At 46.5% G+C, this 24,672-nt stretch overlaps 1 protein-coding gene across 1 annotated transcript in view; it reads right to left on the reverse strand.

Moving 5' to 3' along the window:
- Positions 1-24,672, reverse strand: part of PPP1R16A (protein phosphatase 1 regulatory subunit 16A) — a 290,625-nt gene that overhangs the window by 56,881 nt on the left and 209,072 nt on the right. The window contains exon 3 of the mRNA XM_069220989.1: positions 2,073-2,218. Coding sequence (XP_069077090.1) covers positions 2,073-2,218 — 146 coding nt within the window. The remainder of the gene's footprint in view (positions 1-2,072; positions 2,219-24,672) is intronic.

The following is a 24,672-nucleotide window of genomic DNA, read 5'->3' on the forward strand; positions in this document are numbered from 1 at the left end:
GCAGCAGGTCGCGGCGGGAAAGCGGGAGGGAGGGGGGAGACAGGTAGAGTGAGAAGAGCTGGGAGAGGGGGGTTTAAGGGTGGAGGGGGGTGAGTGTTAGGAAGTTTAGGAGATTAGGGAGAGAGATAGGAGTAGGGTTGGGAAGATAGGGGAGGGGGGTTGTAGAGGTGGGTGTGGGTGAGAGGTAGAGTGAGAGGATAGGAAGATAGGGGTGGTAACAGAGGGTGTGGCAGGAGGGGGGGAGAGATAGAGAAATAGGTAGATAGGAGGATAGGAGGAGGTGGTGAGTGAGGGAGATAGATAGTGAGATAGAGAGATAGGTAGATTGGTAGGTAGGAGGAGTGAGGGAGGCAGATAGCGAACGGAGTAGATAGGGGTGATAGAGAGGGGGAGGCGAGTGAGGGAGAGAGATGAGACAGGAGCAGGAGGGCAGGCGCGGGAGGAGCAGAAGACGGAGGATGAAGAAACAGAAGAACAGGAGAAATATTTGTTAGGGAGGGATACTGACGTCTACTTTTATGCCAGATTAAAATATAAAAATGTATTCAGAAAGTAATGGATGGAATGCTTGAATCAATCTCAGCCACTGGTAATTATTAGGAGCAGCACCCCAACCGTGCACACCACGCCACCTCAGTTTGGACCCTACTATATCCAAATCAGTCTTGACCCTTCTCCAGTGGGAACAGTCCAGCCCATACTGCCAAGCCAGGTCCTTCCTGAAGCAGAACACAAACAACCCAGCACCCTTTTCACCCTTGTTATGGGCTCATGAGCTGGGTATAGCTTCATTGTAGTGACCGTGTGCGCATGACCCACATCTGGGCACACCCGCCCCACTAAACTATTCAAAAAGTGATGGTTGGAATGCTTGAATCAATCCCAGCCACTGGTAATAGCTCATTGTGCCACTGGAACCAAGCTGGACCTGGCTGATGAGCCCACAATAGGGACAAAACCGGTCCCGGGGAGCTTGTGTTCCGGTTCAGGGAGGACCTGGCCTGGCCGATCGGGCTGGACTGTTCCCATGAGGAGCACAGTCAAGACTGATCTGCATAAGGCTGGGTCCAAACTGAGGTGGCGAGGTGTGCAAAAAATGATGGAGCGACCACCAGCGCTCAGATTAATTCAAGCATTCCAACCATCACTTTGTTTTTGATGCCCTAGGTAAAAATATAAAGCAACACCACAGGCTGTAATATTATTGGTATAATGTACTATGTGTTTAGAAGCGGAAACATCATTATTTGACACGCAATTGTTCTTCGACTGAAGAAAAAAAATATATAATTATAATGCACGAATATTGGATAAAAATACTCTACATTTTTCATTAAATTTGAACGAATTCTCTTTTCTTTAAATAAAGACATGCCCACGTCCACTTTCAGAAGTGTTTTCTGCCCTTACATAAATTAGTTGTCAATACTTTTGCTGCCCTATGAAGGCCTTAATTTAATGACATATTGAAGCAGGCACTACGTCACTGCTGTGTAAAGCTCAATGCTGATTTTATTCAACAATTACCCTTTTTACTGCCACCAATGGATGTTTTTCGGTCTTGATTAATGTAACATGGATGGATAAGGGTGTGTTTGAGTTTCTTTTATTCCTTTCTGCGCGTAAACATTGGGGCTGTGTTTGTTCAACTTGTACCAACTATTTACGTTCTGCACTGAGTTCTGTGTTAAATATTGTTAAAGAATTTAATCCAGAAATTAACAATACGATATTTCATACGAGCTTACATTCATCATCTCAGATTTACTTCTATGCAGTAAAGTTATTGCATACACTTTTGACGACAGCACCATGTGGGGCAGATAGACAACAAGTTTACATTTCTTTTCGACAGGTCTAGAATAAAAATAAAAAATAAAAAAAATACATAAATAAATAAAAGAGAAGCTCGGATTCAAGGTATCTCTTACTAGCACTGTGAAACTAGTATAACAGAAAAACATGGCAACTACATTCATCTACAAGCCGCAGTATTATAAAGAGTCTCTGCGCTCTATGAACATCAGATCCATGATCCACGAGAGCATGGCCAAGCATTGAACAACACTCACTGTTTGATGAGAAGTTCCACAAGGTGCAGGTGACCACAGGTGGCAGCGGCGTGGAGCGGCGTCCACAGTTCACTGTCACACGCGTTCACGTTCGCGCCGGCCGCCAGCAGCAGCTTCACGATGTCCTCAAAGTCATCAATACAACACTGCAAGACATGGACATAAAGAGGGTCACAGACGGCCATGCTGCCCTTACAGACATGCTGTACATTGCCATAGATGGTAATGAACTTCTACCTGACCACCTCTGGATGCAGACAAAGTCTTAAGGCAGCGGAACCTGGCTAAGGGCGTGTGCTTTGGAAACAGAGAAAGGACTTGGAGGATAGTTGACGGGAAGACCATCGATAGAGCAGGCTGGAAAATAAGGGACAAGGCCTTCCCTAGATGGGCCCAACAAACTGAAGCATTTTGATCTAGTTGATTCTTTGTGATAAAGGTTTTGTTTTTGTAATTGCTGCCAAGGCATTTTATGAACACTGACTTCATTTTCTCAGACCTTGTCAAAATGTGACCGAGGGAAAAAAAAAAAAAACACGTAATCAAGGACAAAACCAGAAGCATGATCAAAGGTCTACGGGCCTTGACAGACTATGATGAAGGGCCTAACCAGTAATGTAATGAGCAAAGCACAGACCCAGGCATTGTTCGATAGAGGATGGAACCAGAAGCATCATGAAGGACCCACAGACCTAGTCAAAGTTTGATCAAGGACATAACCAGATGATTGACCTGGGAACTACATATCTGCCAAAGGGTTATGAAGGACATAACCAGAAGCTTCATGAAGGACCTAGAGACCTACCCATAGCATGATCAAGCACATAACCAGAAGCACGCTAAAAGATCTACGTACGAAACCAGTGTGCAAAGAAGGGCGTAACCAGGATCGTTCTAAAGGCGCTACAGACATCGCCAATCCTTCGGCAAGTACATAAGGACCTATGGACCTCGTCAAAGTGTCATCAAAACATAACTAGAAGAATTACCTATGAACTGAACCAATGTATGATCAACGGACTAATCAGAACACTGAACTAGGAGCTACGGACCTATTAAAGCGTGCTCAAGGACAAACTAGGAGATTGATCAAAAACCTTCAGATGCAGCCAAAATGTGACAATAACTGAAGGAGAGCAAAGAGAGTGAGCAATCAAAGGAAGTAGAGGGTATGGAGGCGTTCCAACCCCAGGAGAGGGAAGGTATGCAGACATCTAGCTGAAAGAGTGAGCGAGGACATGAAGACAAACTAATAATGTTGACGACTCAAGTGCATCTGTGCAGAACAGCTCCACGAAGAGCTGAATACGTTTAAGCACTGATCACAGACAAAGGGTCCTGGAAGCTACTCCTGTGTCTTCTGACTGCCCCTTGGACTCTCATGGGCTCCTACCGGTCATGTGATATCTAGCAAGAAGGATGTAGAGGGTCTAACACAAGCCCAATGTTGCTCATGAGTCTAGGCCCCAGGGAATGTGCATCCTTTTACAATCTTGTGATTAGTCACAACTCACCTACATGCCCTGTCCGAAGATAGGCTCTCTGTCCACCTCAGAGCAATTCAGCCAACCTTGGTGTGTTACTTCCAGCACCTTGAGCAGTTCAAGAATAAGGATCACGTGGAACTATCTAAACATTTTCTCCCCTTCATCCTCTCTGGTATGACCACTGTTGTGTCACAGTTCATCTCCCATTGGCTTTCTCCACTTCCTCATTCTAAGCATCTCTACTTGTTCTACACACAGCCCTGCTGGTCTTTTATCTATTTGATGCATTTATCCAGATGTGAAGAAGAAGCAGCCCCCCAAGAAGTATTGGTGCAACCAATGGCATAATCCTAGGGAAAGTGCTCCAGCCCCAAAGGGCTGGACCACCACCACCACATCGCATCCGCATATTAAGAAAGTGCGTGATGACGGAGGTCTCAAAGAGAGCATAGGATCGGTAGCAAGAAATCGGAGTACACAAATGGGTCACTCCTTGATTTAAGAGTATGAGGTTCTAAGAAACAATGCAGTTTAATGTTACAATATGTTTTAATATGAGGGCCGTCTCTTCATCATATGAGGATCCACCTATGCATGTATATTTTACAGATCACCTGTATCCTGCTGGGGATCTCAATACTTTACAATTATGTTAAACCCTTAGTGTGTCTCTACTGTGCCTCTACTCCAGTTTCTGGGTTGGGGGGACCTGCTGGGTGATTTCTATGGTCCAAGCTGGATGCAGGGCACCAGGAATTCACAGGAGATTATCACTGACACTTGGTGACAGAACACGTGTGCACATTAAACTGTTAGTAAAGTGTGTGGCCTTGGCACCTGATTTTTAAAAAATCATCTTTATTGGATTTGTACACTGTCTGTTACGGCTGATATAACAAGCATCACATTAGAACAACGCAACTGCAGTATGGCAGAACCACGAGCCTTAAATCCCATCTTGTGAATAGTCTGTGCAAGCATGTCACATACACACTCACAGTCTTCTGGGATTGGTGGTAGCCACACCGCCACGGTGTAGGCCTATGATCACCCAAGAGTGGCAGGGTAATGCTGTGTCATAGTCTGATCTGAAACAAAGTGGGAAGAAGGAGGATGCCTTGCTGGGTCTACCCTCCTTGTGAACTAACTAGCATTACAGTCAGCACAGGATGGACAAGGAAAGAAGGATTTTCCTTTAGAAAAACCCTCACCCACCAGGGTTACCTCTTGGTGGCATGCTTCATCATTGGGTTCCTCCTGTTCCGCTACAGGACAGGGTGTGCTGCAACCTACAGAATACGTGGGAGCACTGATGTTGTCACATCAATGTGATTCAGGTAAGGGATAGGAGTGGTGCGGTCTCGGAAAAGTTAAAAATAACTCCGGCCTAGTGGTTCCAATATTATAAGAGATCTAGCGGTGGTATGATTAAAAAGGGGGATTGTGTGAAAGTAGGGTAAGCAATGTACCTGCCTTCCTGGTCTACATGTTTCAGAGCCTTACCCATAGTCTCATCTTCAGAACCAAGGATGACTCCACTCCTTATAGAAACATCAATTGTGTGAGCACGTACTTTGCATGCTAAAGGGTAAAGTACATTACACCTATCTTATGTGGTGTCATCAAAGTGATACCTGTAGAGACATACATAGCCCTGTAAAATACTGGGCCACAATATGTGTAATATGGCATTAAAATCCACTCTACTCCTCTTTTGACCAGCGTCAGACACGTGATGAAAAGAAATCAAGGTTGCACTTACTTCATCAAAGCGACGCTCCCTCTCGTTACCTATTCCTCACCTCCCCAGGGTCTGAATGTTACCGGCATCCGAGGGAACAGGGCTGATAAGATCCTGGATGCTGGCTTACGTGCGTGCATAGCAGCGTGCTGCGACATAAGAATACGTCGCAGCACTAGGCTGCTAGCTTTATCAAGATGGCGGATTGCCCCTGCCCTCTGAATGCCATACTAGCAAGACAACTACACTCCTAGTGTTACTACTTCATTAACTGGCGCCATGAGATGTGCTCATCCAATCCTTTCTGGTATGTGCGCAATCTGTAAACCCATGTTGTAACCTTTCAGAAAGTCTGGATCCACAGTTATTCATGTCTTTTTGATGTTCCAGAGTGACCCACTGGTAGTCCTCTACTGGGTGCACTTTTTCTATGTAGTGATTGGACATTTTCATGGTGACATGTTCACATCTAAGGTTACTGCGATGTTCGCAGATCCTAGTCCTAATCTTGCGAGTGGTCATCTCAATGTAATGTAGGTTACAGGGGCAGGGGATCAGATACACTACTCGCTGAGTGTTGTAGTTAGTGAAGTCTCTGATGTCCCATGTCGTATTGTCATTGAAAGTAACTGTTTTCGTGACTTTGGTCAGGAGGCAGCCTCTGGGATACATATGTGAGAGGCTTTCGCGGACAACTTATTACACCGTTATTACTTTATTTGAACATCTATCCCCCTCCCATCCACAATTCCAAGACTTTTCATCCCTCAAGCCCCCTGTGGTATCCAAACCCGACAGAGCAGCCTCGCCTGAGGCAGTCTCTCGGACACCTCTTTTGAGGGGGTCCTCGCAAACCACTCAGAGGGCTGGGGCAATATGCCATCTTGATAAATTTAGCAGTCTAGTGCTGCAACCTATTTTTACGTCGCAGCACGCTGCTATGCACATATGTAAGCCATCAACCAGGAGCTTATCAGCCCTGTTCCATCAGATGCCGGTACCATTCAGACCCCGGGGAGGTTGGGAACAGGTAACAAGCGGGAGTGTTGCTTTGATGAAGTAGGTGCAACCTTGATTTCTCTTCATCGTGTCTCTAACGCTGGCCGACAGAGGAGTAGAGTGGATTTTAATGCCATATTACACCTTTAGAGTGTGACTACAAGCACACACACCCTCCCGGGGGATCTACAATACCATAACCAGCATCTTACTAAGTATGTCATGCATGAACCAAGTGTGTTATTCTGTGTGCTTTACATGTTATTTGCATAGATTGCCTTGTACTGTCCAAATATGATGAATTATCAGTACTCATCACTCGACTATTGAAAACCACGTGTTCTTCACGTTCGGGGTGACATTTGCTCAGTTTTGGCACCACACCCACAAGCATAAAAATACGTATTGTGGCCCAGTATTTTACAGGGCTATGTGTGTCTCTACAGGTATCGCTTTCATGACACCACATAAGATAGGTGTAATGTGCTTTACCCTTTAGCATGCAAACTACCCGCTCACACAATTGATGTTTCTATAAGGAGTGGAACCAGGGAGTCATCCTTGGTCCTGAAGATGAGCCTAGGGATAAGGCTCTGAAACATGTAGACCAGGAAGACAGGTACATTGCATACCCTACTTTCACACAACACCCCTTTTTTAATCATACCACCACTAGATCTATTAAAATATTGGAACCACTAGGAGGCAGGTATTTATAACTTTTCCGAGACCACACCACTCCTATCCCTTACCTGAATCACATTGCTGTGACAACATCAGTGCTCCTATGTATTCCGTAGGCCGCAGTACGCCCCGTTCCGTGGCGGAATGGGAGGAACCCAATGATGAAGCATGCCACCCAGGGGTAACCCTGGTGGTGAGGGTTTTTCTAACAGAAAATCCTTCTTTCCTTGTCCATCCTGTAGGGACTCCCCCCCCTGCTGGGTCTTTATGTAATGCTACTTGTGTCATAGTCTGACCATCCATGATCTTGGGGAAAACCAGTGGCTCAGGGCGGTCATGCGTGAGGAGGTGATGTTAATATGGTGCCTGCTATGCCAGTCAATGTGAAGCTATTGTCACTATTAAGGGCTCCCTGAAGTGCAGAGAGCAGCTCATCCCATGCGGCCCCAATAAGGTGCTTTCTCAGTCCCTGCAACGTTTCGCTGCAGAGTGCTGAAGCCTCCACCCCAAAACAGCGGACTCTCACAGCCTGCTAGTGCGCAGCACTTGGGAGAGTTGGGCCTTCCAATGCATTGCAATCGCTCACCTGACAAGTAGCATCTCCAAGCCTATAGATCGGTTGGAGGTGCTGCCTGCTTTGCGATACTTGTAGAGGCCCAGCAAATAGCTGTCTGCGTCTTCCAGATGCGAGCAGCCTGTAACACTAGTGAGAATTGTGCATACTGCGGCACAGAACGCGCAAGCGCTCAGACACTTCCAGAACATTTGCGTCATGTCTGCTATATGGGCGCAACAGCGAAGGCAGTCAGGTTCTACTGCAGGGTATATTTTGTGTAAGTTGGCCAGTGTTAGGTAGGTTCTGTGCAATCTTATGTTGGAGGTACTGAAACAGGCATGGCGTAAGATCTATTGCAGGTACAACACGCTCTGCTCCCCTCCTTTTGGGTCAGTGCGCGGTCAATGACATGTTTCTAATTGTGCCGGAGAGATGCCAGTAGCTTGTGCGTCTTATGGGAGAAGGCTTCCATAAGCCAGGAAATCCAACGGGCGATGCCCATTGTGTAGAAGGCCTGTGTAAGGGGGTGCGGGGTAGGTTCTGAATCACTAATACCCCACAAGCGCTCCAGCTGTGCTGCCAGGCTCCTGTGAATCAAGAACTGACCCACCAGCAGGTTCTCTTGTTCCGTCAACAGGTCGATCAAGATGGACACCCAGTCAGGGAAGTGGTCACCCAGGATGCATACCTCCATGGACTCCCAAAGTTCCACTCCCATTTCACCTACAGATAACCAGCAGGCGCAAATGGAGTTGAGGGGGATTTCTGGCACATACCAGGGTATACCACGCATGAACTGAGGTGCTCTGTAATGACACGCATGCACCACCCAAAGGAGGCTATTTGACAATACCAGCAGTGCCGAGCCAGGGAGGAACAGCTCCTGTATCATGTTTAGTGCTCTAGCCTCCGCCCCAAGCCCACTTCCATTAAGTTGTGCCCGGGCAGCCAATGAGTGGGCCACTGGAGTTGTGCCACCAAATAGTAGTGCTTGCTCAAACACTGGAGCTCCTAACCCCATCCCCCACCCCCACACTCAGACAGCAGCTGCAATCTGGACAGGACCACTCTGTACCTCCCTTAGTTCCATACAAAGCCACCCAGGATATCATTAAGTTGCCAAAAGGTGCCATGGGGGATGGGTGAGGAGGCTTGGAGGGGGACACGAAAAGGCAATCGGGTGCCGCAGAAAGGGGATCGTCTTTGTGAGGCTGCTGTCTCTTCAGTCCTGGGTCGAATGATAAATATTAAGACACCTTCAGGTACCTGAAGGTGCGCAGCTCCCACCTAAGGGTATGAGCGGCAACTGCAATATGCACAGGACAATCGGGGTGTAACAAAAATAAACATATCTTAGCCCAGTTGAACCCGAACACAAACGCAGTTTTAAAGCAGTCCAGGATGTGCGAGATATCTATACCATGACAGACGTCTTTGATATACCTGAGGATGTCATCAGCATGCATCCGCCTAACAATGGATATGCCCGAACCATGTCCAGACTGACATAGTCGTTGTGCCAGAGGTTCCATCGCCACAGCAAAATGCAGGGGGAGAGAGGGCAGCCCTGGCATGTGCCCCAGCCGATAAGGAACATTTGTGAGATTCCATGGCCTATTTTTACTCTTGCCAATGGCTCAGTGTAGAGGTCAGCCATAGGAGCCTCCCTCTGATGTCCACCTTTTGTAAGGCCTCAAACATGGAGTCCAAGTCCAGGGCGTTAACACTTTCTTGACATCTAGGACCAGACAAGCCGAGTAGGGCCAACGCGAAGGAGCTTCCTCCAACAGTCTGTGCAATCGATGGATGTTGAGAGTAGTGGATCTGCCTGCCATGAATCCATTTGGATCCGGGTTGATCAGTACAGGCATATGTTCCAGCAACCATATCGCCAGTACCTTACTGAGGATCTTGTAGTCACTGCCATCACAGACAACAGTCTATAGGAGGAAACCTCTGTGTGGTTGCGTCATGGCTCCCTCCCTCATTGGGGTGTTGGGACAAGCAACCAGCATCAAGGGTGGCCGAAAAGAGTTCAGACAATTTAGGGAGCAGCAAGTCTTTATATGTTTTATAAAATTCAATACACAACAGGTCTCGAAAAATCTACTCCACTACTCGTTATGGCAAGTCATTTTTGATCAGGTCGAGCTATTTTTAGGACTTACTCTTCCCTTCTGGCGAGTTGACAAAGAGCAGGGGTTCTGTTCAGTCAGAAAGTGGAGGAGAAATAAAAGACTCCTTTAAATCTTGTTCTTGTCACATGTGCTCTGTGTTCACAGACCAAGGTCAAAAGTCAGTTTGTCTTCCAATTAATTTTCCTTCTGACTGCAGAGTTCCCCACTTTGTCAGGTGAACTGTGTGACCTGCTGTTTAGAGTGAAAAATAAAAGTATATAGAGTGTCAGGTTTTTCCTAAAACACAACATTTAAATGACTAAGTCAACTGTATAAACATTTTCAAGGTTTCAGTAGTTGTGAAAGCCCATTTTCTGTATTTCTGTATGATGAAAAAAATATTTTAATAGGATGAAAACAAATCAGAATACTGTACTTGTTGATGTGCAAAGGATATATTTTCTGAAACCCAATTTTCACAGATTGTTAATAAACTATATAAGCTGCAAGTTAGTGGAAAGGTTTTGGACATTTATTGGAAAGTTACTGTATGTAGATGACAATATGTTACCACATCATGGTTTGGTAATATATTCATTAAAATTGAGTGTCTAAACAAACTGAGAAACACTCCTTCCCTGATGGCAATGTTGTTAGTAAACTAAAGCAAGTCCTAGGTTATGTGGTCTAGACGTCATGGGTATGTGGGCTAGATTCTTGTGATACATGCAGCAAACTTTAGTCTACTTAATCAAACAAAATAGTTTTTTTTGTACTGCAGAAATGCTGAGCTCACATATTTGAAGGTGCAATCATATGTAAGAATTAAGAAAAAGGCGACTCTGTAAACTATTTGCCTAGGATCAGACAATTTGAGACCCGTTTACGAGTGAAGAACATTACAGTTAGGTCGAATAGATTATTCAAGTTACTTGACCTGCAGGTCTAGTAATATTTTAATGATTTTCCGAGGCCTCCACAGGCTGTCCAAGCCCATGGTTTTACAGGTGGGAGAGGCGTGTATGGCGCCTCGAATTTCCTGCTTAGTAATCTGGCCATCTAAGGCTTCTCTGTGCTCCTCGGGGACCACCGGCATTGGGACAGTGGGGAGGAATTCCCGAACCTCAAGTCGTCATTGGACAGGGGTGGGGCTGTATATGGCCTGTAATGCTCAGAGAATGCATAATGTGTCACCCCCTTGGTGGTGACAATCAAGGCGGGAGAGATGAGGATGGAGGTCACCAGCTTGATGTCCAATGCAGTGCCTTAGCAGCTACTCCAACAGGTGGCCCGATTTGTCTACCTTCACATGCAGTGGATCAAGCAACTGGGCATGACAGTCCCTAGCTTCTGTCGATTCAACCTGAGCAGTGTCATCCTCCAAAGCGGTCCGCTCGAGACCCCTCAAGGAGGTTTTCACCTGTAAATTCTTGGTTGAGTGTGCCCCTCGCCCCTACGACTGCAAATCCAGTGTCCCCGTATCACGGTTTTTAATGCATTCCACGCCACCAATTTTGAGCTTGAATGAAATGATGTAGAGATGTTCCACAAGGTATGGCTGACTGCATGCACCTACCCCACAGATCAGAAAACAGCAAAACAATCGGTCCACACACTGGACTGTGAGACCAGCTCTCCCGACTGTGTCAGACTGCCTTGTAGGCCAGATTGACTCTAGGTCACAGTTTCAACTCCTGTCAAGGTCAATTAAGCCTTTTATAATTCCGGTGTAAGTAAACTAAATAGAATGACATTTCTAATAGTAACATTTGTTATTTATAGTATTAACAAAACACAAACTGTGGTAGGAAGAACTGTATACAAAACATGTTAATATTAAGTCACTATAACCAACTCTTCTCCAGCCTTACGCGCCCTTCGAAGGCAGCTGCCTTTCTGGAAATGGGATTTCAATATGCCCCAGCAAGCATCTGAAAAGCAGTAACATTTAAAATACCCATAATAATGTTTCGAGGCAGAGGCATCAAGACACAGGTGTCCCCTTGTAGTATTTTTCAGGCAACATTGGAGAGATAGAAAGACACACAGAAACAATATGTGTGGGTATGTGCATACGTATGAGTGTGCCTTTATGTCTGTATGTGTGTTTCGGTATGTGTGTGTATATCGGTCTGTGTATTTTGGTATTTTTTTGTGTCTGTTTGTATATGGGAGTACCTGTGTCGCAATACATGTCTATGTACGTATGTGTCTGGCTGTGTAAGTGTTTGTGCCTGTGTGTCTAGAAGTGCATATGTATATCTGTGCCTGTATGTGTGTATGTCCCTGTGTCTAGCAAAGTGTAGGATTCTCTCTGCCTGTGTACAAATGTGTTTGTGTGTGCCTAGCAGTGTGTATATTTGTTGCTTTTCCTGTGTATATTTCCTTATGTGGGCCTATCAGGGTGTTTGTGTGTCTGTACCCAAATGTGTGCCTAGGTGTGTGTGGCAGTATCTATATGTGCTGTGTGGGCAGGCAGTGTTCAGTATCTGTGCATCTGTGTATCCGTGTGTATGTGTCTCTGTGCCTTTGTTTATGTGCGCTGTAGGTGTTAATCAATATTTATGTATGTATGTGTGTCTGTGTTTCGGTAATATGTTTGTGTGTGTATCTAGCAATGTGTAGGCATGTCTTTGCCTATGGGTATCTAGCAGTGTGTACATGTCTGTGCATGTCAGCAGAATCCACTTGCCATTGTATGCATACCTCTGTTTGCGTTTGTGTGTAGAAGTGTGTGAGTGTCTGTGCCAAGGTGATTCTAGCAGTTTGTGTGTCACTTCCTGGGAGTCCTGCAACGGCTGTTTCTTCTTCAGAGCGGGAGGGCATCGCCCTCCCCGGTCCCCCCACCCGCTGCGAGCCGCGCAGGCAAAATTAAAATGGCAATGAAAAGATTTCATTACCATTTTATTTTTACCAGCGCAGCCCACACCAGCCCAGTAACACACTGGGCGTGTCCTCTGCTGCAGACTGGAGCAGTGCTTGGACTAGACCCTCCAAGGTGTGCGTTTCACTTTGGCGGGCTGTTTTGCACGGGCCAAAGTGACATGCGCACTTTGAAGCTCTCCACTCAGCTGTCTTAAAACAGTTGGGTGGAGACCAAGAATAGGCCTCTGGAGCCTGAAGGAGTGTCCAGCCAGGCCACTCCATCCAATCCAGGCGCTGCTCTCATGCTGGTCAACAGCAAGAATGAAGCGTCAGGAATGGTTAGGGAAGCTCTTCTGGTTTGGAGAAGAGCCCAGAGGAAGATGCACAGCCCGTGGGTAAGTGCGTTTTTTAAAATTTATTTTAAATGTTTTATGCATATGTGTGTGATGCATGTGTGTTATGCATGTATGTGTGTGTAACGCATGTAAGTGTAGTGGTTGCGTTTATGTTGTATTTGGTGCTATGGTTTGGGGTTTTTGAGTGAGGGGTTGTTCACTTTCAGGTTTTGGAGGGGGTGTTTTTTTTTTGGAGGGTTGGGGAAGTGGTGGGGCACTTCACTTGCCCCACCACTTTCAAAGGGTACAAGCCACCTCTGGAGTCTAGCAGTGTGTAGGTGACCATGAGTATGTGTGCTTGTCTAGCAGTTTATTATGTGTGTGTTTATCTGCATGTGTGTCAAGCAGTATGTATGTGATTGTACCTGTGTGTGATTAACATCCTGTGTCGGTGCCTATGTGTGTTTAACAGTATGTATGTGCTCGTGTGTCAAGCAGTATATGTGGTTATGTGTAGCAGTATGTATGTTTCTGTCTCTAGCAGCATATGTGAGTGTGTGTATGTTGCTTCCTGTGTGTCTGGTATTGTGTGTGTGTCTTTACCTGTGTGTGGTTAGCAGTAGGTATGCCTCTGTGCTGTGCCTCTGTGTCTAGCAATTTGCTTGTGTCTGAGTGTTCTGCATTGTATCTCTGCCGATGTGTGTCTAGCAGTGTGTATAGCTGTGTGAACGTCTGTGTGTGTCGAGCTGTGTGTATAGCAGTTTGTAGGTGCGTGTCTGTGCCTTTGTGTGTCCAGCAGTGTGAATGTATTTGTGTCTGTGTGTGTCTAGCAGTGTGTCAATGTGTGTCTTTGTGCTTGTGGCAGCGTGTATATGTATGTTTAGAAGTATGCGTGTCTAGGGGTGTGTATGTTTGAACGGCGTATGATTAGCAGTGTGTACATCTCTGTGCCTGGATATGTTTAGCAGTGTGTACATGCCTGTGCATGGGTCTGGCAGTGCCTCTATGCATGTATTTGTAGCAGAACGTGTGTGCATGCCTGTGTGTGCCTAGCAGTTTATCTTTGTCTGTGACTCTGTATGCAGCAGAGTACTTGTGTCTATGTTTCTAGCAGTGTGTGTGTGTGTCTGATAGTGTGAATGTCTGTGTCTGTCTTGCAGTGTTTATACGTACCTAAGTGTTTCCAGCAGTGTGTATTTGAGTGTTTAGCAGTGCAACTGTGTGCGTCTAGCAACATGTATGCCATGTCTAGTGGTTTAGTGGACTAAGGTGTCCACTGTAGGGACCTGTGTTTGTCCTCATGGTTGCAGATTCAAATCCCGGCAGGTCCACTCAGCCTTCCATCCTTCTAAGGTCGATAAAATGAGTACCTTTGAGTTGGCAGACCTACCAACTCACACAGTGCCACTGTGTGACACATGATATTGGCTCCCCTCACACTGTCTCCCGGTGAGGAGGCAATATCACAGGGTGGCAGGGAAAAAGGGCTGAAAACCACTGTAACCAGCTCGTTTTCGGAGGCTTTTAACTGTCAATGTCCATTTATGGGTGTGCAAACACCCCAGGACATGGCAGCAGCCTCAGGAAGCTTTTGTTTTTATTTTTTAGAGAAGGGGATTTGGAGCCGGGGCAAAAGTGCCTCTTAGGTGCTTCTCGGCACAAGGCCATGCCCCCTCCAAGACCCCGCCCCCTCCTCACACTGTGAGGTTTTTGGTGAAGTTGGCAGGTCAGAGTTGGGTAACAATAAACATCTGTTATGCAGCGCCTAGATAGCCTCTGGGTGAACATGTGCTTTGCAAATATACAGGTTATGTGTGATGTTGTATGTATCAGGTGCCTGAGTGTGTCACACAATGTGTGTTTGCTATTAGCATGTATGTCTCGGTGAGAGCTATTTTAAAGCATCCCTGTGAGCTCTGTCAGCTGCTGTGACCAAGGTATACAAGGCGCGTTCATATGTACGGTCTGCCACGGACGAGCGAGGCGGAAAGGTTCACATCGAACCATTTTAAGTATACGATTTGCACTGGTTTAAATGATGCCCAAATGAACATAACGTCTGTCCCTCCATTAGGGGATTTTCTTTTAATAATGCTTAGACACAGGTGGCCTCGCCTCCCTCTCCTACAGAAAGTCACCCCACTCTTGCTGGAGGTTTCAGTGCTGACTAGGGTGACCACCTGGCACTGAGGCAAATTCTGGACAGGACTGTAAAAAATTCAGGACAAAGGGTCAAAATTCAGGACAAAGGGTCAAAATTCAGGACAAAAATTCAGGAACAAACGTCAGTTTTACAGACACACGCAAGAGAGGCCATGCCTCACTATGTTGTCAGTGCATTTATTTACTCTTTTTTAACATAGCACTATTAATTCACTGTGGACCTTTTGTGATTGCCTCCTGGTGTGCCACATTCAGGTGTCACATTACGTCCTTGTTCAGTAGTAAATTAATGCCCTTCACGGCAAGGCCATCACCCCTACCCAAATCTACCCGATCTTTCCTGAAGAGAAAGTAACAGCAACATTTTGATTATGTTTCTGAACATTTCAAAACCCCTGGCAAACAGTTTGGGAAACATTAAGGTAATTAACCTTATGCTAGTTTAAACAAATTGAACAAAAACACCTGGCTTACCCCAACCGCCCATGGACTTTCAACCTAATTTTTTTTAAAGAGGCAGGGCAGATGGTGTGGGTGACAGTCTCACATCTAATGACAGGATGTGATGTACCCATAACTTGTCTGTAGTCTCACTGCACTAGAGTGTATGTTTGGGACTCTACATTTATCTCAGAAATGGGAGCCCGGACTACCAATCAAAGATAATAAAAGAGTAGGATGAAATTGAGATCAAATTGGAGATCCACGGCAAGTAATTCAAAGGGTTGTTGCGAACAACTGGATAAATAAAGAAGAGAAGAACAAGGTGGGACAGTTACTAAAATCAGACAAGATGGGTCCACCAAGACTATTTGAAGGTATTGGGTACCTGGGGAGTTGTCTGCACACAGGAGCAAAACAGAAAGGGCACTGTCAAGTGGTTGAACAATCAACACCCATCCACCTTGGCAAACTCTTCTGGTGCAATGGTTCGCTGTTAGTGCTTGTGAAGGGTGAGCAGGGGCCAGACCCCTTGCAAGGTTGTGCAAGGCAATTGCCTGCTTTGTCCATGTCTTTATATGGTTTTGAAATTGAGCAAAAGCCAAACTAGAGATCTGGGTTATCCCTAAGTGTCAAGTACACATAGAATCTTCAAAGTATTTGGGATGTAAATTGCACAAACAAAATTTACAAATTTTAAAATTTAATTAGTGTTTCTTTAACATATGTCACTGTTTTCGCCTTCATACACAATTAGATCTCAGATTGAACTAGGAACCAGTTACCTTTCGATACCTAATGATTAATATCTACCATTCTTACACTGATTTCCAGGAAGAAAATCTCGGCAGAGCGAACGGTCCCTCCAAGCCCAGTTTGCTTTTTGGTCTTCTCTTCTGCTTTCTGTAGAGGCCACGTGGCACTAGTGAAGATGGTGTGCTACCCCAATGATAGTATTATTTTGCAAACCTTCCCCTGCTCGTCCTTCATTCCTTCTTCAGATAGGCCACACATCTGATTTGGTCGCTGCGGCGCCATCTGGAGCTCTTTCCACTCTAAAGCTAACTGTGACTGCGGGTGGATTAGATCTTCTGGACTTAGAATGCTTTTATTCAGCTGCACAGGTCCAATGGGTGGCTCGCTGGCTTTCTGCCCACCTCCCTGCATGAGATGGGGTTTACCAGTAAAGACTTTTAAGAAAGGCTTAATGCACTGCTCATCGTTTCCTACTGACCATTCTATGGATCACCATCCGGGGTTATCATGCATGGCTTTCTCTTGCCTTGCCAGAACCTGTAAACTCAATGACACGAAGAAACCCTATGCTCCTGCACTACCTTTGCTAAGCCTTCCCACTCGCACAGGATGGCTGTGCTCAGAGCAACTCCATCAGTGGCATTTTGCAGGTGTCTTAAAATTGGGCACTTTGTTTCTGAACAGTGAGCTACTAAATTTCCAAACCCTTGTGGCAGACTAACATCTTCACCCGGTCAACTCCTTACTTACAACCACCTTAAATAATCATTAAATGCCCTATTTCATGTCTGCTACCTAGCACTAACCCTACAAGAGGTGTGCCAGAAGCTCTGTACCGTAGGAAATGGTGGCAAACTGATGGAATGGGTGTACAGACCTATCCTGCAACATGGAAACTACTCCAGGTCTTCTTGTCATACTGCCTGGGTGATTGATGTACCAAACCTCTGCAAGATATGGACTAAAATACTGGACTTTCCCCACAAAGTATCCCACAGCAGTCACTTTAAGTAAATTCATTGTGCTTCCTTGTGAATGCATTCTTCCCGTTGCTTGCCATTGGCCTTGTGGTTTGTAACTCACAATTTGCTGCTTTCAATTTGCTGGCTTTATTTGTTTTACGCTATGCAGCTTGAATTCCTCCCTTCCCTTGCCAAACCCTTATTTACAGTATCCTGCTGAGTGCCCCCTTTCTGTAAACAGGCCGGTAAATCTTGTTCTTATCTTATCATATTTGCTGTGCATTCAAAGAACAAAGTCAAATGTCAGGCTCTGTCTTCGGTGGGAACTTAGTGTTTACTTTCCTTTCTCTGATTTCAAAGTGAGAGGATTTATGAAACAATCTTGCTGGATACTGGGGTTAGGAAAGAGTTTTTTCTATCACATGACAACATTTAAATAGACTTCAGAATATATCCGAATTTGAAGTACAAATCAAGCAAATTTTTGTTAATTCTGAACTGTGCTGGAAACAAATACCTTGACATGATTAAAACAAATCATTGCATTAGGTGATGCAATTTCCACACATCATTGTCTCTGCACAATATAGTTTGATTTGAAAAACTGTATATTTGTGCAAATGTAATGGTAATTTCAATCAAAAATGTGTTGTCTGTAATGGCAAAATGTGTTGTCTGTAATGGCATGCATGCTCCACTCCACTCTGCTCTGCACCACTCCACACCACTGCACCCTACTCTGTATCACTCCACTTTACGCCACTCCATGCCACTGCACTCTTCTCCATTCGGAACCACTCCACATTATGCCACTGCACTCTATGCTACTTCACACTATGCCTCTCTACTCTACTCTGTACTACTCTACTCTAAGCCACTGCACTTTACGCCTCTCTACACCACTGCGCTCTGCTCGTCTGCACGCCATACCACTCCAGTCTAGGCAACACCAATCTAATCCGCACAACTCCACTCTCTGCCACTCTGCAATGCTGCACTGTACGCCACTGCACTCTAAGCTAATACACTCTATGCTAATGCACTTTACTCTGTAACACTCAACTCTATGCCCCTGCACTCTACATCAATACACTGTACGTCACTCTAATCTACTCTGCACCTCTGCACTCTATGCCACAGCACTCTACACTACTTTACTCTATGCCATCACTCTCTATGCCACTTTATGCAACTCCACTCTAACCTGCACTTCTCCACTCTAAGCCACCTCACTCTACTGTGAAATAATCTACTTTATGCCACTGCACTCTGTGCCACTGCATTCTATGCCACTGCACTCTACCCTGCACCTCTCCACTCTATGCAACTGCACTCTACTCTGAAACAATCTATTCTACGCCACTGTACTCTATACTACTCTGACCACTGCACTCTAGTTCAATGCACTCTACACTACTGCAAGCTGACACTCTGCAACACTGCTGTGGCCGCCACTATACTCTACACCACTCTGCTCTGTACTACTGCATTTTGCACCAATATACTCTATTCCACTGCATTCTATGCCACTCTACTCTGCCCAATGCCACTCTATGCAACTGCACTCTACACCAGTGCACTCTAAACAACTGCACTGCCCTTTACTCTGCACCACTGTACTCTATGCCACTGTTCTCTGTACCACTCTACAGCACTGCCCTGACACTCTACTCTGCAACTCTGCTCTCTACACCACTCTACTCTATGCCACTGCACTCTAGGCACTATACTCTACTCTGCACCACTGTACTCTATGCCACTGTTCTCTGTACCACTCTACACCACTGCACTGACACTCTACTCTGCAACTCTGCACTCTACACCACTCTACTCTATGCCACTGCACTCTAGGCACTATACTCTACTCTACACCACTCTACAATACTCCACTCTGCACCACTACACTCTATGCCACATGATTCTACTCTGCACTCTATGACACTGCACCACTCTGCATTACTGCACTCTCTGCTACTCTATTGTATGCCACTCTACTCCACTGCACTCTATGTAACTCTACCCCATGCCACTCTATGCCACTGCACTCTGCGCCAATGCACTCTAAACAACTGCACGCCACTGCCCACTGCCCTCTACTCTGTACCACTGTACTCTACGCCACTGCTCTGTGCCACTCTACTCCACAAAACATCACTGCACTGACACTCTACTCTGGTGTATAACATGGCTAATGGCTAAAACACATTTGCAAAGCCAATAACTCTTTCGTAGATGAGACCTACTGGCTTTGCCAATGTTTGTTAGTACAATGAGGTACCGAGGTACCTGAAAGAACTGTAAAAAATACAATTACATCATAATAAAGGCTGCTACAAAATGTGCGAATACATTTCGGTTAAATAAATAAAAAAGCGCTTCTCAAATACAGATTTGAATAATATACAGTTTCTACCTAGTGCTAAAAAAAATTTATAACACTCCATTAAAACCACACACTCCACAGCTCACCTTGGAACACCATTACAATACCTCTCTGAAAGAAATATCTTTGCCACCAGAAAACTTCAAGTGACTCCTTTTAGTAAAGTCAGTGCAGGTTTTCAAGCCCCTTTGTATTTGCAGATTTACCAGTTGCCCACATTTGCATGTCTTTAGGGAAGGAGACCCCCTGGCAAGAAGGCCTTTTCTTATCTGTCTGCCCCTCCCTCCCTCAGAGCACAGGAGACTCCCTGCCTTCCAGCCCAGCTGGGGAAACTCCTCTGCCCATAATTTCGCCCTGCCTCCGTTGCCCTTTAGGTGAAAGGCTAAAATTACGGACAAATGCCGTCCGTTAAAGCTTTCATCACGGACAACGGACAGCAGGGCGAAATTACGGACAGTCCGTGAAATTTACGGACGGGTGGTCACCCTAGTGCTGACCGCAGGCACCTGGGGCTTGCAACGAGTACATTATTGCAGAAAAAAGTGCCATTGGTCACGACATGGCTATGCTTTGGGACTGCAGCCACACTGGTAGTCATTTCCAATCGGACCCTTTGCTTCGGGTCTGTTCATGCTTTTTATCGTGTATCCGTGCATCCTGCTCTCCAAGGCCGCCCTGGCAGTGACCCCGCCAATGACGAGCCGCGGTACAGTGAAAAAACACGGCAAGTAGGGGTCATTTAACGTAAAGATGGCGCTTCACTCGACTTGTGCAGTGTACAACCACTCATGCCCTTTGTGCGTTTAACGGGGCCACCCGGTAGAGAAAACAAACATTTTTGTACTGCTGAAACAACAAGAAAGTCAGATGATCACTACTTGTAAAAAATAAAAAAATAAAAAATGAAATAAAAGCAACAAACATTGGCAAAGCCAATAGGTCTCACTTATGCGAGAGCTATTGCTTTGCCGATGTGTTCTAGCCATGTTGTACACCAGTGTAGCTTCTGATCAGCATGGCTAAAAGTTTGTGGCGCAGAGGAGAGTGGAGTGGCATGGAGTAGAGTGGCATAGAGTGGCGTCTCCTAGATTAGAGTGGTGTGTCACGGACTCGTGTCCCATTGAGGGGCATAGAGAGGCGTAGCATGGAGTGGAGTAAAGTGTCGCAGACTGGAGTAAAGTGTCGTAGAGTGGAGTGATGAGGAAAGAGACTTGACAATGGAACGCCAGGTGGATAGCGTGGATGGACCGGAAATGTGTTCTCTTGGTTCGCTAATGAGAAAGGGATTATTTCTGAAACCCCTCCCCCAAGGATCCGAAGAGCTGCATTGTGAACTTTCTGAAGTCTGTGAAGTAGAGTCTGATGTGCACAAAGGTAAACAGTCTTCCCACAACCTACCAGGAAGGCAGAGCCAAAGGATGCGCTTCAGAGAGTGAAAGTTTGGATTTCCATGGAGGGCACATTTTCCAGGCCATTACTGAAGTGTGGCACAATGGTTAGAGCAGCAGATCCTGATGCAGAGATCTGGCCCGGGACCACGATTCAATTCCTGCCTCGGCTGGTCTTGGGCTCAATTCCCTTGGAACAGATAATTCTCGCCTCAGTGCCTAATCTAATTAATTGGGTCCCACTCTGTAACTCTGGGCAATAGCTTGCTTAATCTCCACAACGGCCCTGACAGTGCTTGGATGCCTGGCTTCACCCTGGGGGTTGCCCAGGAGTGGGTGCATAGCAGGGAAAAGCCAGGAGGGGTTCCATAGTGGTATGCGTACAGCGCCTTGAGACCCTAACGGGTGAGTAGTGTGCTATACAAGTGCGAAGTTTACAAATTTACCTTTTGAAAACACGGTACAGGGTACCATAGAGTAAAAGGCCCGCGACGCATGAAAACTGACTCGAGTTGGCGAGGAGTCCATCTGGCTCGACCGGACCCCCGATAAGACTGGTGAGTGGGGGACTCCCGTGTGAAGAGACCTGTGGCCCCGAGGAAGGACCCGGAGCTTACCGACTTGAGCGGCGGGATCGGGGGAGCGGCCGGCCCCGGGGACCGCCGAGGTCCTTGTGTACAGCCGAAGACTGAATTTGATCTGCCGAGGGACGCAGCGGCTGAGGAGGCGGTGCGAGTCCTTGGCGCTGCCGGAGACCGGAAAACAAAGCGGGGCTCGGTGGCGCCCCCGGCCCGGGCTTCCCCCTTCTGACTCGGTCCTGGGGGCTCCCGGTGGCTTGTGAGCGGTGGGGGGGCTGAGGGGGGGGGGGGAGGAGCCCCTGCACCTACACCGAACTGGGCTGAGGCCGGCCAGCCTTGGTAATGCCCCACACCGCGATGAGAACATAATAAAGTAGAGGAATATAAATTAGTAGAGACCACCGGGCGGGCCCGAAGAACGGCCACATCTCCTAGGGATTTGGAGATAACTTGCGGGCCCTTGAATAAGTTACGCTCATTGCCTCCGGGGCGCGGGTGGCGCCCTGAGCTACATCCAGAAGGCGGAAATACCTCTGTCTCTGCGGCCGGGGGGCGGAATGAGACACTGAGTGCGGCCCTGGCCCGGCCCCCCTCCCTCAGTCGCCTAAAAACTAAGTGGCTCATACAATCATCACCTGAAAGTAGGGAACATAAGGTGGGGGTGGGGAGGTGTTCCGATCCACGTCTAGAAGAGGAGGTGAGAACCCGGATAAGACTAGAGAGTCTAACTGAGTGGGCTCCATTGGCTGGGACCCCTCCCCGCTCCGACTGCCCATCTAATCTCAGCTCTAGGTCAAGCATGGGGAAACCTAAAAAACGCTAAGACCAGAACCAAGCGGAGCCCACGCTTAATCAATCTATTAACCCAGCTAACTTAGACAGTCAGTCACAGCAGGAAACAACGCTGGACACAATCCTCCTAGCCATTAAAGAGTCCCGTGAAGCACTTGAACAAACAATTGACAATCTATCATCTGACCTCTCACTGCTACGAGATGACCACCATAAGCTGAAGGAAAGAGTGGGAACGAACGAAAAGTCTCTCACCACAGTTTCTCTAACTCAACAAGCAGCAACCAAAGAAATGGCGCAAATTACTGCTCGAATTAAAACGTTAGAAAACAGAGCAGAAGATGCTGAAAATCGAGAGCGCAGGAACAACCTCAGACTTATCGGAGTCCCGGAGGGGGCAGAATCCTCAGCAGATAGTATGGAATCCTTCCTGGAAACCTGGATCAGGAACACAATAGATTCAGAGGGCCTATCAGCTTACTTTGCAATAGAAAGAGCCCATAGGATACCCAGTAGGAGTCCCCCTCTGGGAGCAAGACCTCGCTCTGTCATAGCGAAACTATTACACTACAAAGATAGAGACTATATACTCTCACAATCTCGACAACTTGGGGAAACCCTGTGTAATAACCAGCGGGTCATGATCTTTCCGGACTTCACCAAAGAAACCCAGGTGCAAAGGGCCTCTTTCTACGAACATAAACGCACCCTGCGGGAAAACGGAATAAAGTACGCAATGCTCTTCCCCGCTAAACTCAGAATAGAACATGATGGAAAAACACACTTCTTTTTGTCACCTCAACTGGTGGGGGAGTGGCTGGAATCACGGGGCTTGGCCTCCACGGCCCCCCCCCCCCCGGTTCCTCTCGAAAGATGAGGAAACAACGCAGCAGATCTTTGAGGCGAATAACGGAAGCGGCCCCACCAAAGCACCAATCCCTTCAGGAGATGCGGGACGCCGTAGATGCGGCCGCAGCCCTGAGTGGGGGGATGTGCCATCGACCCCGGACATCAGGTAGCCTCTCAGATTTTGACACCAGTTGCGGGGGCTCGTCAATTTCCTCACGAGACACTACTACTAGCTTACCCAAAATAACACCTGGAACTTCAGAAGAAATCATATGATCCAAATGGACGTAATCTGACCCGTTCGTAAGTACCTTAATAAAATTAATGGCTTTTGACTATGGACCCAGGGCAACCTTTTCCCCATCTGGATGAGTAAAATCGTGGACAAAGTGGATGCTTCAAAGAAATGAGCATGGTGCGGCCGGGCCACGGGACCGGCTCGGGCGCGCGCTCTCGGCCCCTGACACACCACCCACCTATAGGTCTTTACAATAGAAATGTTAAAGGTTTGGACAGGAAGAATTTTAGTTACAGGTCCTGGGGAGTGGGAGTTGGGATATAAGTTTGTTAAAGTAGTTTTAGGGGGATATCGTGCACTAGTTCTAAAAATGTTAAACAAAACTTGAAATAGGTACCTGAAAGATAATCGTAACAGAGGAAAGCCCCTGGGACTCTTCCCTTATAGTAACCAAAAAACAGTAAAAAAGAGACTATGGCCTCAAAACACAAAGTGATAACCTGGAATGTTAGGGGGTTAAATAATCTATCCAAAAGATATAAAATATATAACTTCCTTCAACGCAGAGGGGCACATATAGCCATACTACAAGAAACCCATCTACTCGAACAGGAAGTAAGGGCACTTAAGAAAAGATGGAGAGGCCAAACATACGCAACCAATTATTCAGCATTCGCAAGGGGAGTTCTCATCTGGGTCCACCCTGGCGTCCCATTCCAAGCTCTACACACAATCATTGATGAAGAAGGGAGGTATGTTGTGATTGTGGGAAGGCTAGATAGAAGAAAAATAACACTAGGGGGCCTATATGCCCCGAATTATGATCAAAAGAAATTCTTTGATAGACTTTCCCGGGAACTAGGTCCGACTCTCACGAGCCCGAAAATGATAGGCGGGGACTTTAATTGCGTAGCTGACATTAACATGGACAGATCACACCCACCCCTTTCACAAACACAAATGCTAAAAGCTACTAAAGCATTTACAGAATGGCAACAACACTGGCAATTAGGAGACTGCAGGAGGCACCTTAACCCGCACAATAGAGAATATTCTTTCTACTCATCAATACATGATCTACATGTAAGACTAGACACAATACTAATATCCCCAGAACTGCTAACCACTGTAGCATCAGCCGAATATCTAGGACGCACCATATCAGATCATAATCCCCTGGTGGTCTCATTAGCTTGGAATAGAGAGTGCTCATCAATCCCTACTTGGCGACTTGGAACAGAGGTACTAGGGGACGAGGCCTTTAAA

Source organism: Pleurodeles waltl, chromosome 2_2, assembly GCF_031143425.1.
Source record: "Pleurodeles waltl isolate 20211129_DDA chromosome 2_2, aPleWal1.hap1.20221129, whole genome shotgun sequence".
Taxonomy (NCBI): Eukaryota; Metazoa; Chordata; class Amphibia; order Caudata; family Salamandridae; genus Pleurodeles; species Pleurodeles waltl.